Source organism: Carcharodon carcharias, chromosome 25, assembly GCF_017639515.1.
Source record: "Carcharodon carcharias isolate sCarCar2 chromosome 25, sCarCar2.pri, whole genome shotgun sequence".
Classification (NCBI taxonomy): domain Eukaryota; kingdom Metazoa; phylum Chordata; class Chondrichthyes; order Lamniformes; family Lamnidae; genus Carcharodon; species Carcharodon carcharias.
Window position 1 is genome coordinate 18,040,068 of NC_054491.1, and position 12,647 is coordinate 18,052,714.

Genomic DNA, 12,647 nt, shown 5'->3' on the forward strand with positions numbered 1-12,647 from the left:
AGCACAGATACTGGCACCTCGGTTGGCATTAGATCGGCAGCTAGAAAGTTGGTGCACATTGGTGAGGGCGCTTCACACTTGCTTGAGGAGCAGGCGAGGCAAAGAGTGCCCAGGGTGCCGGCAGTCAGAGGGCTGCTGGGGACCAGGATGATGCTCAGTCGAAGGCAGATGATGAGCCTCTGGAGTTGTCCATTAGCAGCAGATGCTGGATGTCCAACGGGATGTGTTGGAGGATCTGGCGGAGATCCAGAGAACGAGCGCCAAGGTCATCAAGGCCAACAAGACAGCAGAGTGAGCAGTTTGTCTCCAATGCCACTGCCAGCAGGGTGGTGGTGGTGGTGGTTTTGGGGAGGGGGTGGGTGGGGGGGGTGGTACCAAGACGTAGCACTCGGAAAGGTAAGTTAAAGGCACCATGAGCACAAGTGGGACAGTTCACGGGTGATTTTCTGTTCGTTTATGTTTGGTTTGTATGTTTGCTAGTGTGGACATCAACATCAGTAATGGTAATCATTTGGGGCGCTCACATGACATCATCGCGTGTTATTTTACGCTCGAGCGTCTCGGGTGCATGCCCGCAAACCGAGTGAAACATTCTGGCCGTGGTTTCTGTACTGAGGCAGAAACTTACCTGTAAAGACGTGGATGCAGCGCCAATCAGGAGTCCAAGTGACTGGGCCACTAATGCAGTCGCTGTGGCAAGGCTGGCGAACAAGAGGAACCGTGAAGCTTCAGGTGGCTGTGATGTCATCCAGTATACAATGCTGCAGTACACAATGGGGCAAATCACCTGCAGGAAGGAGCACGTCAGTTTAACACTGAGATCGACCAATATTCCCATCCCAATTCTGTCACATCCCTTCCAATTTTGAACACCAAAACATCATTCAACTTCACTACTGTTGCAAAAAAATACTAAAATGTTATTATTCCAACTGTAGCCCCGTCTGTGCACGTTGCATACTCAGGACAGGACTCTCCCATTTATCAAAAGAAGAATTCACGGGGGGGACAGAACAATCTGTTGTCATGTCCAATACTAGGCGGATTTTTATACATTTGTAATCGGATGTGAATGTTACTGGTTAGGCCAGCTTTTAATCGCCCAACCCTAATTGCCCTTGAACACCATGGTGGCAAGTTGCCTACAACTGAGTGGCTTGCTTGGCTCTTTCAGGGGGTAGTTAAAGTCAACCACATTGCTGTGGGTCTGGAGTCCCACGTAGACCGGACCAGGCAAGGGTGGCAAATTTTCTCCCCTGAAGGACGTTCGTGAAGAAAATGGATTTGTATGACAATGTGGTGGTTCACGATTATTGAGACGAGCATTTTATTTCAGATTTATTAACTGATTTTAAATTCCTCCAGCTGCCATGAGTGGGACTTGAACTTATGTCTTTGGAGCATTATCTGACAGTGCAGAGGTGGGAACATGGCTTTGGTTAGAAATACAAGAATTCTGTAGTACAGATAGAGCCCATTCAACCCACCATATTGGTGCTGATTCTCCACTGGAGTAATGTAAAGCTAATTCCACTGCCCTGCTCTCTCCCCTGTATCTTCCTCCACCTCAGACATTTCTCCAATTTTCCTTTAAAGAAGCAATAATTTCTGCCTCAAACATTCCATGCTCCTAGCAACCCTAAGTCTAAATAAATTAATTCTAAGATCTCTCCTCACTCTCTGTGACTTTTTCTATTGTTGATCCTTTGTTACTGAATTCTCAAATCAGAGGGAACAATATTTCCCCATTCACTCTATCAAAATCCTTCCTAATTTGTATTTAAAAATATCTTTATTAACTCTCCCCTTTAGCCTTCTCTGCTTCACTGGGAATAATCCTAACACTCCAGGCAATCACCTTTTAAACCAGAAACCGAAACAGAAAATGCTGGAAAAACTCAGCAGGTCTGGCAGCCTCTGTGGAGAGAGAAACAGAGTTAACATTTCGAGTTCGTGTGACCCTTATTCAGAGCTGAAGAGAAGTGGAAATTTGATGAAATTTATACTGCTTAAGGGGCAGACTGGGTGACTGCTTTGCGGAACACCTCCAGTCTGTCCGCAAGCATGACCCAGACCTCCCTGTCGCTTGCCATTTCAACACTCCATCCTGCTCTCATGCCCACATGTCCGTCTCTTGGCCTGCTGCAATGTTCCAGTGAAGCTCAACGCAAATTGGAGGAACAGCATCTCATCTTCCAATTAGGCACTTTACAACCTTCTGGACTTAACATTGAGTTCAACAATTTCAGACCATGAACTCTCTCCTCACCCCTTTTTTAATTCCCTCCTTTTTTCTACATTCATTTTTATTTTTTATCCACTTGTTTTTATATTTATTCGTTTATCCATGGTTTTATCTCCTTTTTTATCCCATTTTCTATCATTTTGTCCCCCACCACTGCCCTCTCCCCAAAAGAGCCATCTGTTACTTGTTCCCTGTTGTTCTTTCACACAATGCTATCCTTGTTCTGCTTTCCTGCCTTTATGCTGCACAGCACCTTTTTTAGCCCTTAGCACTACCATTAACAATCCCTTTGTCCTTTAGTTCATGACATCTTTGTCAATCTCTCCTTTGCCTCCACCTATCACTGGCCTTCTAACCAGCTTCACCTGCTCCACCGCCCCCCCCCCCCCTTTAAACAATATAAATTTTATCACATTTCCACTTCTCTTCAGCTCTGAAGGAGGGTCATACGGACTCGAAACGTTAACTCTGTTTCTATCTCTGCAGAGGCTACCAGACCTGTTGAGATTTTCCAGCATTTTCTGTTTCTGTTTCAGATTTCCAGCATTTGCTTTTACCTTTTAAACCAGAGCCCCGGCCATTCCGGAGAGAAGCTTTAAGCATGTCTTCACACAAAGGGTGGCAGAAGTTTGGACTTCCCTCCCACAAAAGGCAGTAGATATTGGCTCAGTTAATAATTTTAAATTTGGGATTGATAGGCGTCTTTCTGGGGTCTCAAGGGATATGGAACTAAGGCGAGTGGATGGAATTAAGATACAGATCAGCCGATATCTTGTTGAAAGGTGGAATCAGACTCAAGGGGCTGAATGACCACCTCCTGTTCCCATGTACTTCACTACTGATACACAGTCACAATTTAATACCCAATGGAAAAACTGAATAGATATTTAAGCATTACATACTTGAAAAGGAACATCCGCCATAGTTTTAGCCAAGTAGTAAGCCTTCAGACTGTACCAGTAGTTGAGGTGCTCCCTCAGAAAAACAGACATCTCAAGTGGAACTGAAGCGAGAGAGAAAATTAGTAACTAAGACATTTTCTCCTGTGCGTGTTTTAAATAACTAATAAAACAGTGCGACCTGCTGGAGAGCTATTTAATGAAAACACTGATGGAGAAGAGAGTCATAGGCTGGGATTTTCTGGCCCTGCTGGGGGTGCGATGGGCCAGCCAGAAGTCCACTGACTTTCAGCGGGACGCGGACAATCCCAGCGGTGAGCAGGGCCGGACAACCCTGGCCGTAGCGTTGTTACGGCACAGAAGGAGGCCGTACTGGCTCTCTGTAGTCTGAACGGGCAAGTCATTTTTTGTTTCTTTCTGAGGGATCTTCTGAGGGGAATGGAGCTGCTCAACTTTGCATCAATGGCAAAAATGAGACATCGTACAAGGATGTTTTTCACTGTAATTAATAATCTGCTAAGTTATGTTTTCAGTAAATGTACATTTCTCTGAATTGAGTCGAGAGATCCAGGGTGACGTGTGGACCACTGCACGGTCACTGTTTTTCAGGGGTGACTTGAAACCAAGGCCCCTTTCTGTCCTTTCAGATGGATGCAAAAGATCCCATGGCACTATTTCGAAGAAGAACAGGAGAATTCTCCCCATAGTGTTGGCCAATATTGATCTCTCACTCAACAGTACCAAAAAAATAGATAATCTGGTGATTAGCATATTAATGTTTGTAGGTTGCCCACTGTATTACCTACTTTACAGTAGTTACTATACTTAAAAATTATTTAATTGGCTGTAAAGTGCTTTGGGATGCTCAGGGTGTAAATTTGTGTCGTAATTGAGTTGTGTTTGGAGGTGTATGTGTGCAATGTGCATCTCTGTAAATAAAAGCTTATGTGTGTAAAGATAGGCTCCAGTTCTATCCTCCATCAATTCATTATTTAGGATAGAACAATGAAGTTGTGAAAGGCTCTGTATAAATGCCAGTCTTTTTCTGTTATTTAAGTACCTCTACTCAGGAGAAACCCAAGAAAAAAATTCAAAGACTGAAGGTTACATTAAAACAACATGAGAATAAGGTCTCCCTTACAGGTCAGTACAGTTGGCATTAGAGCAGCAAACATGAGGAACAGCATGGAGAAGAAGAGGCATCCTGTGTTGTTGAATACTTTCTCAGCCTCATCACCAATGTTCAGGTATAGCAGACCTATTAAGACTCCAATGCAGATGTGGGACATGAAGCGCAGATGGGTCAGAACCTATAGAAAACAAAATAATGGAACCCACTGTGAGACTCCCAAAGCAGAGCGCCCCAATTAGTCATGTGCATTATGCTTGGCGAACTCAACAAACAAACAAACACGCACACAACCTAAGTAATACATTAAATTTTCCAATTCTCTCCATTCTTGCAAACATTTGATGCCAGAACAGCTCCCTGGAATTTTCCTCAATTGTAGGAGCCCAGAAGGTGAAGGTTGAAGTAATAACAGAAAACTCAGTAGATCTGGCAGCATCTGTGGCGAGAGAAACTGAGTTCAGGTTCAAAGTCAATGACCTTTCATCAGAGCTGGGAGATGCTGATCAGCATTTTTATTAAGCTAGCAGACAGCCAGTGAAGGGGAGGATACAGGAAAGAACAGCAGAGAAAGGTCTGTGATTGGGCGGATGGCAGGACTAACTAAATGATTAAAACGTCCTCCACCATGTTACAGATCTTTCCCTCTTCTTCTTTCCTTGCCCTGCCACCTCCCACCCCCACCTCCAACCCCAGAACTCCACTTCCCCTGGTTCTGTACATGCTTAAAAGCTGTTGAGCTCAAACAGCTTCCAAATCTGTTAAGATGGTCATAGACCTCAAAGGTTAACTCTGTTTCTCTCTCCAGAGATGCTGTCTGACCTGCTGAATATGTCCAGCATCTTCTGCTTTGAGTCAGATTTTCAGCATCCATAGCGTTTGGATCTGGTTTAATGAAGGCGGTGGTTTGACTGTCGAAGCCATCCTGTCAAAGCTCAATGCTGACCTCCGCCAACAAGGGGTCAGTGGCAAGCACGCAACAGTGGAAACACTGGGTGATTTCCCCCTTCCTAGCCAGGAAGTCAGGTGTAGCGACTCTATTGTGTTTCCAGTTCATGCCTTTTTATTTGACTGATCCTGGCTTCAGTTGAGGTCCACATGCATCCACATTCCTATGGGGGGATTGGAGAGGGGTGCAGTCACAGGATCAGATTACCTCCCTAACTAAAAGGGAACTGAAGTGAATAGTAACCCCCTCCCCTGCCCATCCTAGCACTGAAATTAGTTTGTAATTCTAAAACAGAATAACAAATCCAGCCGACCTTACCGTGTCTCTCAATATGGAAATAAAGGTTCTTTTGAAGAGGATACAAAACTGAACGAAGGAGCTTATTGCAAAAGTGCGGCTCTCAATGGGGCCTGTGTCCTGCACAAAGAAAGAGTGAAAATCAGAGGTGTCTATAAGTTTCTAGCTTTTGAGCTCGTCATGTTGACCATGCAATGCAGTAGACGAGATTTCCATTTTTGGCTTTCAGTATTGAATGTCATGTAGACAGACTAATGGAGGGAAGAGCTTTTTTAATCCAGCAATATGGCTTTAACTCCACCTTATAAGGATTGTCCTTCACAGCGGTTTGATCTTTCCTATTTTCCACATGCTAAATGCCTATGACCTTTTCTCACTTGCAGTACCGAGAGAGTGCTGCACTGTCATCTTTCAGATGAAGCAAGAAATAGATTCAGGAGTGTACAGCCTGTCCACCATCTACGAGGCACAAGTCAGGAGTCTGACGGAACACTCCCCACTTGCCTGGATGAATGCAGCTCCAACAACACTCAAGAAGCTTGACATCATCCAGAACAAAGCAGCCCGCTTGACTAGTACCCTTTCCACAAACGTTCGCTGCCTCCACCACCGCCAAATAGTGGCAGTAAATATGTACTATCTACAAGATGCACTGCTGAAACTCAGCAAGGCTCCTTAGGCAGCGCCTTCCAAACCCATGACCGCTACCATCTAGAATGACGAGGGCAACAGATAAATAGGAACACCACCACCTGGAAGTTCCCCTCCAAGCCACCCACCCTCCTGACTTGGAAACATATCGCTGTTCCTTCACTGTCGCTGGGTCAAAATCCTGGAGCTCCCTTCCTAACAGCACTGTGGGTGTACCTACGTTACATGGACTGTAGCGGTTCAAGAAGGCAGCTCACCACCACCTTCTCAAGGGCAATTAGGGATGGGCAATAAATGCTGGTCCAGCCAGCGATGCCCACATCCCATAAATGAATTTTAAAAAGTAGGCAATATGGCCCCATGAGCCTACTCCGCCATGTTTTACAGTCATGGATGATCTTTATCCTCAATTCCACTTTCCTCTCCAATCCCAATATCCCTTGATTCCCTTGGTCTCAACAATTTCAGTTTTGAATATACTCAGCAATTGAGCAGACACAATCGCCCAGGGTAGGGAATTCCAAAGTTGCCCAGCCTTTTGACTGAAAAACATTCTGCTCATCTCAGTCCTGAATAGGTCAACCCCTTAACCTGAGTTTTGTGACCTCTTGTTCTAGACTCTTTAAGCCAGGGAAACAACCTTTCAGTATCTACTTGGTCAGGCCCACTCAGAATCTGAGACGCTTCCATAATATCACCTCTCATTCTTTTAAACTCCAGTGACATTAAACCGAGGCCCCGCCTGCCCACTTAATTGGGCATAAAAGATCCCATGGCACTGCTTGAAAGAAGGGTTCTCCAACAGGGAAGATCTGGCCAACACCATCCAACATCACAAAAGACATGGGCCGGGATTTTCCGGCCCCGTTGTGGTGGGACTTGCCGTGGGAGATTCGACGGCCCAGCCAAAAGTCCATTGACGTTCGGCGGGACCGGATGATCCCGGTGGTGGGCGGGGCCAGAAACCCCACCTCTGATCTGGTCATAATTATGTTGCTGTTTGTGGGAGCTTGCTGTGTGCAAACTGGCTGCTGTGTTCCCTACATGACAACAGTGACTACACTTCAAACGTATTTAAAAGCAGTTTGGGACACCTGGAGGTGGGGAAAGATGCTATACAAATTCACACATTATCTATCCAGCCTGTTCTCAGTGTTTTATTCATGGAATAAAGGAAGTTGCTGAGGCTAGCATAACATTATTGTATTTTAATGTCATAAGAACCCATTGAAAACTCTAAGCTGGCATCTACCTGGATCTTTATTCTTTCATGGGATGTGGGCATCACTGGCAAGGCCAGCATTTGTTGCCCATCCCTAATTGCCCTTGAACAGAATAGCTTACTAGGTTATTTCAGAGGGCAGTTAAGAGTCAGCCACATTGCTGTGGATCTGGCGTCACATGTAGGCCAGACCGGGTAAGGATGGCAGATTTCCTTCCCTAAATGGGCATTAGTGAACCAGATGGGTTTCATGGTCACCATTACTGAGACTAGCTTTCAATTCCAGATTTATTAATTGAATTTAAACACCACTAGCTGCCTTGGTGGGATTTGAACCCATGTCCCAGAGCATTAGGTTGGTCTATCTGGATTATTAGTCCAGTAATATTACCACCACGCCACCATCTCCCCCATCTTCCTTACGGTGTGAAGAAGCTATAAGGTGCAGGTTGAGTCTCGCTGCATTACCGTCAGGCTCTGAGTCTTCCAGGCTGATGGATCATTCCCATTGGATGGGTTCTTCTTTTCCGCCATGGTGCACATTCCATCCTGAACAGCCTTAAACAGCAGAGGGTTCAAATCTCCATATTCACCCGAGGCAACTTCGATAACTGGGCAAGAAAGCAAAAACCAACGGGGGTGCTCAGAATGCAAGGTACGGATTTTAAAGCTCATTAAGATGCAGCAATGTGTGGGGTGGGGAGAGGAATAACGCAGGTATGTTTAGGATTTAGATGCAGAAGGGTCACGATGCAGCCTTTGCAAGACAAAGCCCAGAGAACAAGTGGAAAGGAGGAGCAGAAGCTTTGTGCCTGGGATTTGAACACAGTACACAGGGAAATACTGCTTTCTACTCAGTAAAGCAGTACGGGAGTCCCTTTTCCCTGGGCAGAGCCTCAGCAAATCTCCATTCACTAAACTAGCACTCTTACTAAGCTAATACCCATTACTAGCAAATGAGCCACTTTCACTAAACTAACATGCACTGAACGAGCAGTTCTGTAGGCTATACCACTAAGCCAGCACTAAAACATTAAATGCTCCACAAACCAGCAAAAAAATTGATCACAACACTAAATTAACAATACACTTCCTTTATACACAGAATTAGCACCATAAATAGCCCAAATGTACTGAACTAGAATTAAATAGGCAAAGGATTTAAGGGGATTTTATTTTGTGCAGTTAGAGTTTCTAATAATTATTGAACAATTTTGTTTATTTTCTATTATTCTTTTTCTTTTTATTCCATTTAATTTCTCTCATCTTTAGATCAACCATGAAATAGAGGAAAGGTCAATACACCAATGAGAAGAGGAAGCTATTCAAACAAAATGCCGATGCCTGGGTGTGAAGTTTGGTCTACATTTCTCCTCATGTCTCTTTGTTTCCTGAAGGTGCAGAGTCTGTAATACAGTTCCATTGGTATAACAGCAATTTATATAATTATACATAAAATAAATATATATAATTATGTAACAAAAAAAAACCTGGCAACTTCATTCCAGTGATGTCATTCTTCACACATGAGCTTGGATGGTGCATGTCAGCAAATATTCACCAACCCTAATCATGATCTCATCCGACGTTGACACATGTTCACTTGCGAATGGAGGAATCCAAGCTGATTTCTCCTTCGCAAGGTGCACTGAGACCAATTGCAGCATCTGGATTCACATCTGGGCTGAATTTCAGCCACAGAATGCTACAGTACAGAAGGAGGCCACTTGGCCCCTTATACCTGTGTCAGTTCCTTGGTGGAGCTATCCAATTCATTCCACTCTCCTCCTCTTTCCCCATAGCCCTGTATCTTTTCCCTTCAGTCCACTCAACACTGACTGGATATAGACCCCATGGTTGAAGCATATTAATAGAAGAAAGTCTTTTTCACTTACTAAAGTCAGCAGGGTTGTGATAGGTTGGACAATGCAATCCCAGCCCTTTAAGGTAGGGAATGAGGCTGGGAACGATTCCTTTGTAGATGCACTGTCCTTGGCTCAAGATGAACAGCTGTGAGAAGAGAAAGGAGATTTTAATTAAAACGTGCACTGTTAAAGGTTCCTCTAAATCTCTTCTGTACTCTCTCCAGAGCAGCTATGTAAAAAAAAAACAAACTAACCAGGTTAAAAACATTAATTACTTTTTGCCCTGTTCTATCCTTTCTGCTGAGAACTGTATGTTATTTGTTTAAATAGATGACATAATATCATGTTTATAGGATGATTAACTTGATGGAATTAGTCTCTGATGCTATAATGGAGCTGCATGAACATTAGTAGAATAGTCATGAACCCTGTGTTGTCTCAACCATAGAAAAGTTACAGCACAGAAAGAGGCCATTCATCTCATGTGTCTGCGCTGGCTGAAAAAAATAATAGCCACCTGTTCTAATCCCACCTTCCAGCACCCAGTCCGTAGCCTGGCAGGTTACAGCACAGGCGCAGATCCAGCTGCCTTTTAAATGAGTTGAGGGTTCCTGCCTCCATCACCAAACCAGGCAGCAAATTCCAGACACCCACCATCCTCTGGGTAAAAACATTTTTCCTAATATCCCCTCTAATCTTTCTAGCAATCACCTTAAATCTGTGTCCCCTGGTAACTGACCTCTCCACTAGTAGAAACAAGTTTTCCCTGTCTACTCTATTTAGGCCCCTCAATCAAATCATCCCTCAATCTCCTCTGTCCTAAGGAAAACAACCCTAGCCTACTTGATCTTTCCTCATAGCTGAAATTTTTCAGCACTGGCAACATTCTTCTATATCTCTTCTGTATTCTCTCTAGGCCAGTTATGTCCTTCCTGTAATGTGGTGGCCAGAACTGTACGCAAAACTCCAGCTGTGGCCTAACCAGAGTTTTATACAGTTCCAGCATTATATCCCTGCTATTATATTCTACACCTCATGCAATAAAGATAAGCATTACCTATGCCTTCTTTACCACCTATCAAACTGTCTTGTCACCTTCAGGGACCTGTGGACATGTACTCCAAGGTCTTTCACTTCCTCTGCCTCTCTCAATATCCCCCCATTTATTGTGTATTCCCTTGCTTTGTTTGCCCTCACAAAATACATTACCTCACACTTCTCCGATTGAATTCTATTTGCCACTTTTCTGCCCACTCAACCAAACCACTGATATTATTCTGGAGTCCACAGCTATTCTCTCCACTATCAACTACATGGTCAATTTTTGTGACATCTGCATATTTCCCAATCATGCCTTCCATATTTAAGTCCAAATCATTAATATATACCACAAACAGCAAGGGGCTCAACACTGAGCCCTGTGGAATGCCACTCCAAACCGCTTTCCATTTACCAAAACATCCACCGATAATTACCCTTTGTTTCCTGTCACTGACCACAATTTTGGATCAAACCCGCCACATTCCCCTGTAACCCATGGGCTTTTACTTTTCTGACTAGTCTGCCATATGGTATCTTGTCAAATGCCTTACTAAAATCCATGTAGACAATATCTACTGCACTACCCTTATCAATCCTCCTTGTTACTTCCTCAAAAAAATCAATTAAGTTAGTAAGACGCAACTTTCCCATAACAAAACCATGCTGGCTATCCCCGATTAATCCGTTCCTTTCTAAGTGACAGTTTATCCTGTGTCTCAGTTCAGCTTTTACAGATCTCACCTTCCCCAGATCCAGTCCTTTACTGATCTAGTGGTATGAAAAGCCTGTCTCTTATATAGACCCTCTGCTGCAAGTTTAGCTTTCTGCTAGAGTAATTAACCCCAATTGAGCCAACTACTTTCAGCTGATTGAGAGATAACAGCCACTACCAGGCAGTTCCCTATTTAACAAGGTAGTCTAACTTACTCGAAAGTTGTTAGTTTTATGTCAGAGCTTGACTCTTAACCCAGATTTGAACCTGATAAAGACTTACCATAACTTACCACATGAACCTTATTTGCTACTCACTCAGTCTCTGTCTCACTCAAGCGTAGTCTCCTATCTTCTTGTGTGCCTCAACATACACAACTAACATCAATTCAATTCTTTGACACTATTTGTTTCAATCAACCACTAGCCCTGTCTCCAAGCTGTACCATTTTTTACTTTTCTGTTTGGCATACTTGTTTTGCCCAATTGGTTCAACACTATCTCCTTCGCTTAAGGAAAGCTGTGGGTTCAAGCCCTAGTCGAGGACATGAGCTCAAAAACTAGGCTGACATTCCATTGTAGTACCGAGAGAGTGCTGCACTGTCAGAAGCCCTTTGCAAGTGACGTTAAACTCGACTCTCGTCTACTCTTTAGATGAATTTCCAAAGATGCCACTTGGAAGACAATTGGGGAGTTTTGCTGGTGCCTTGACCAACGGTCCTCCTTCAACCACCGAAAACGGGTTACTGTTGTTACATCTGTCAAATGCCTGCCAACTTTTCCCACAATTTCAAACTCACTCCCATTTTCCCTGCTTAAATGTCCTTTTCAGATTTTTTGTCAATGAACAATGATCAGGAAGCTAAAGAGAGAAGATGCTAAGTGAAGTACTGTAAGGCAAGCGCCATTTAACCCTGTTTTTGCAAGGGGGTTGGACTGTAAGAGTAAGGATGTCCAGCTGTAATTATATAGGGCTTTGGTCTGACCGTGCCTGGAGTACTATGCGCAGTTTTGTTCTCTTTACCCGAGGAAGGGTATACTTGCTTTAAAGCGGGTGCAACTAAGGTTCACTAGATTGATGCCTGGGTTAAGAAGGCTGTCCTGAGGAATTCTTGACTAGAAGAATGAGGGGTGATCTTATTGAAACATAAAAAATTCTTAGAGGGTTGGAGGGAGTAGATGCTGAGAGGCTGTTTTCCCTGGATGTACAACCTCAGGATAAGGAGTCAGCCATTTAAGAACATAAGAAATAAGGGCAGAAATAGGTCATTTGGCCCCTCGAGCCTGCTCTGCCATTCAATAAGAGCATGGCTGATCTGATTGTGGTCTCAACTCCACTTTCCTGCCTATCCGCTCCATAACCCTTTACTCCCTTGTAGATCAAAAACCTAATTCAGCCTTGAAAATATTTAATGGGCCAACCTCCACTGCTTGAGAATTCTAAACACTAATGACCCTCTGAGAGAAGAAATTCACCCTCATCTCTGTCTTAAATTGGAGATCCATTATTTTTAAACGGTGCCCCCTAGACTGCTACCATGACAGGAAACATCCTCTCAGCATCTGCCCTGTCACGCCCCTTCAGAATCTTATATGTTTCAATAAGATCACTTCTCATTTTTCTAAACACCAGTGAGT

General features: G+C 43.9%; 1 protein-coding gene across 6 annotated transcripts in view; it reads right to left on the reverse strand.

The window, feature by feature from the left end:
• The window catches only part of abcg4a (ATP-binding cassette, sub-family G (WHITE), member 4a), a 151,533-nt gene that overhangs the window by 15,939 nt on the left and 122,947 nt on the right, over window positions 1–12,647 (reverse strand). For all 6 annotated transcript variants that reach the window (XM_041174495.1, XM_041174497.1, XM_041174499.1 and 3 more), the window contains 6 exons: window positions 9,288–9,402; window positions 7,861–8,003; window positions 5,541–5,639; window positions 4,286–4,454; window positions 3,148–3,248; window positions 629–787 (listed from right to left, as the gene is read on the reverse strand). In XM_041174495.1, coding sequence (XP_041030429.1) covers window positions 629–787; window positions 3,148–3,248; window positions 4,286–4,454; window positions 5,541–5,639; window positions 7,861–8,003; window positions 9,288–9,402 — 786 coding nt within the window. The remainder of the gene's footprint in view (window positions 1–628; window positions 788–3,147; window positions 3,249–4,285; window positions 4,455–5,540; window positions 5,640–7,860; window positions 8,004–9,287; window positions 9,403–12,647) is intronic.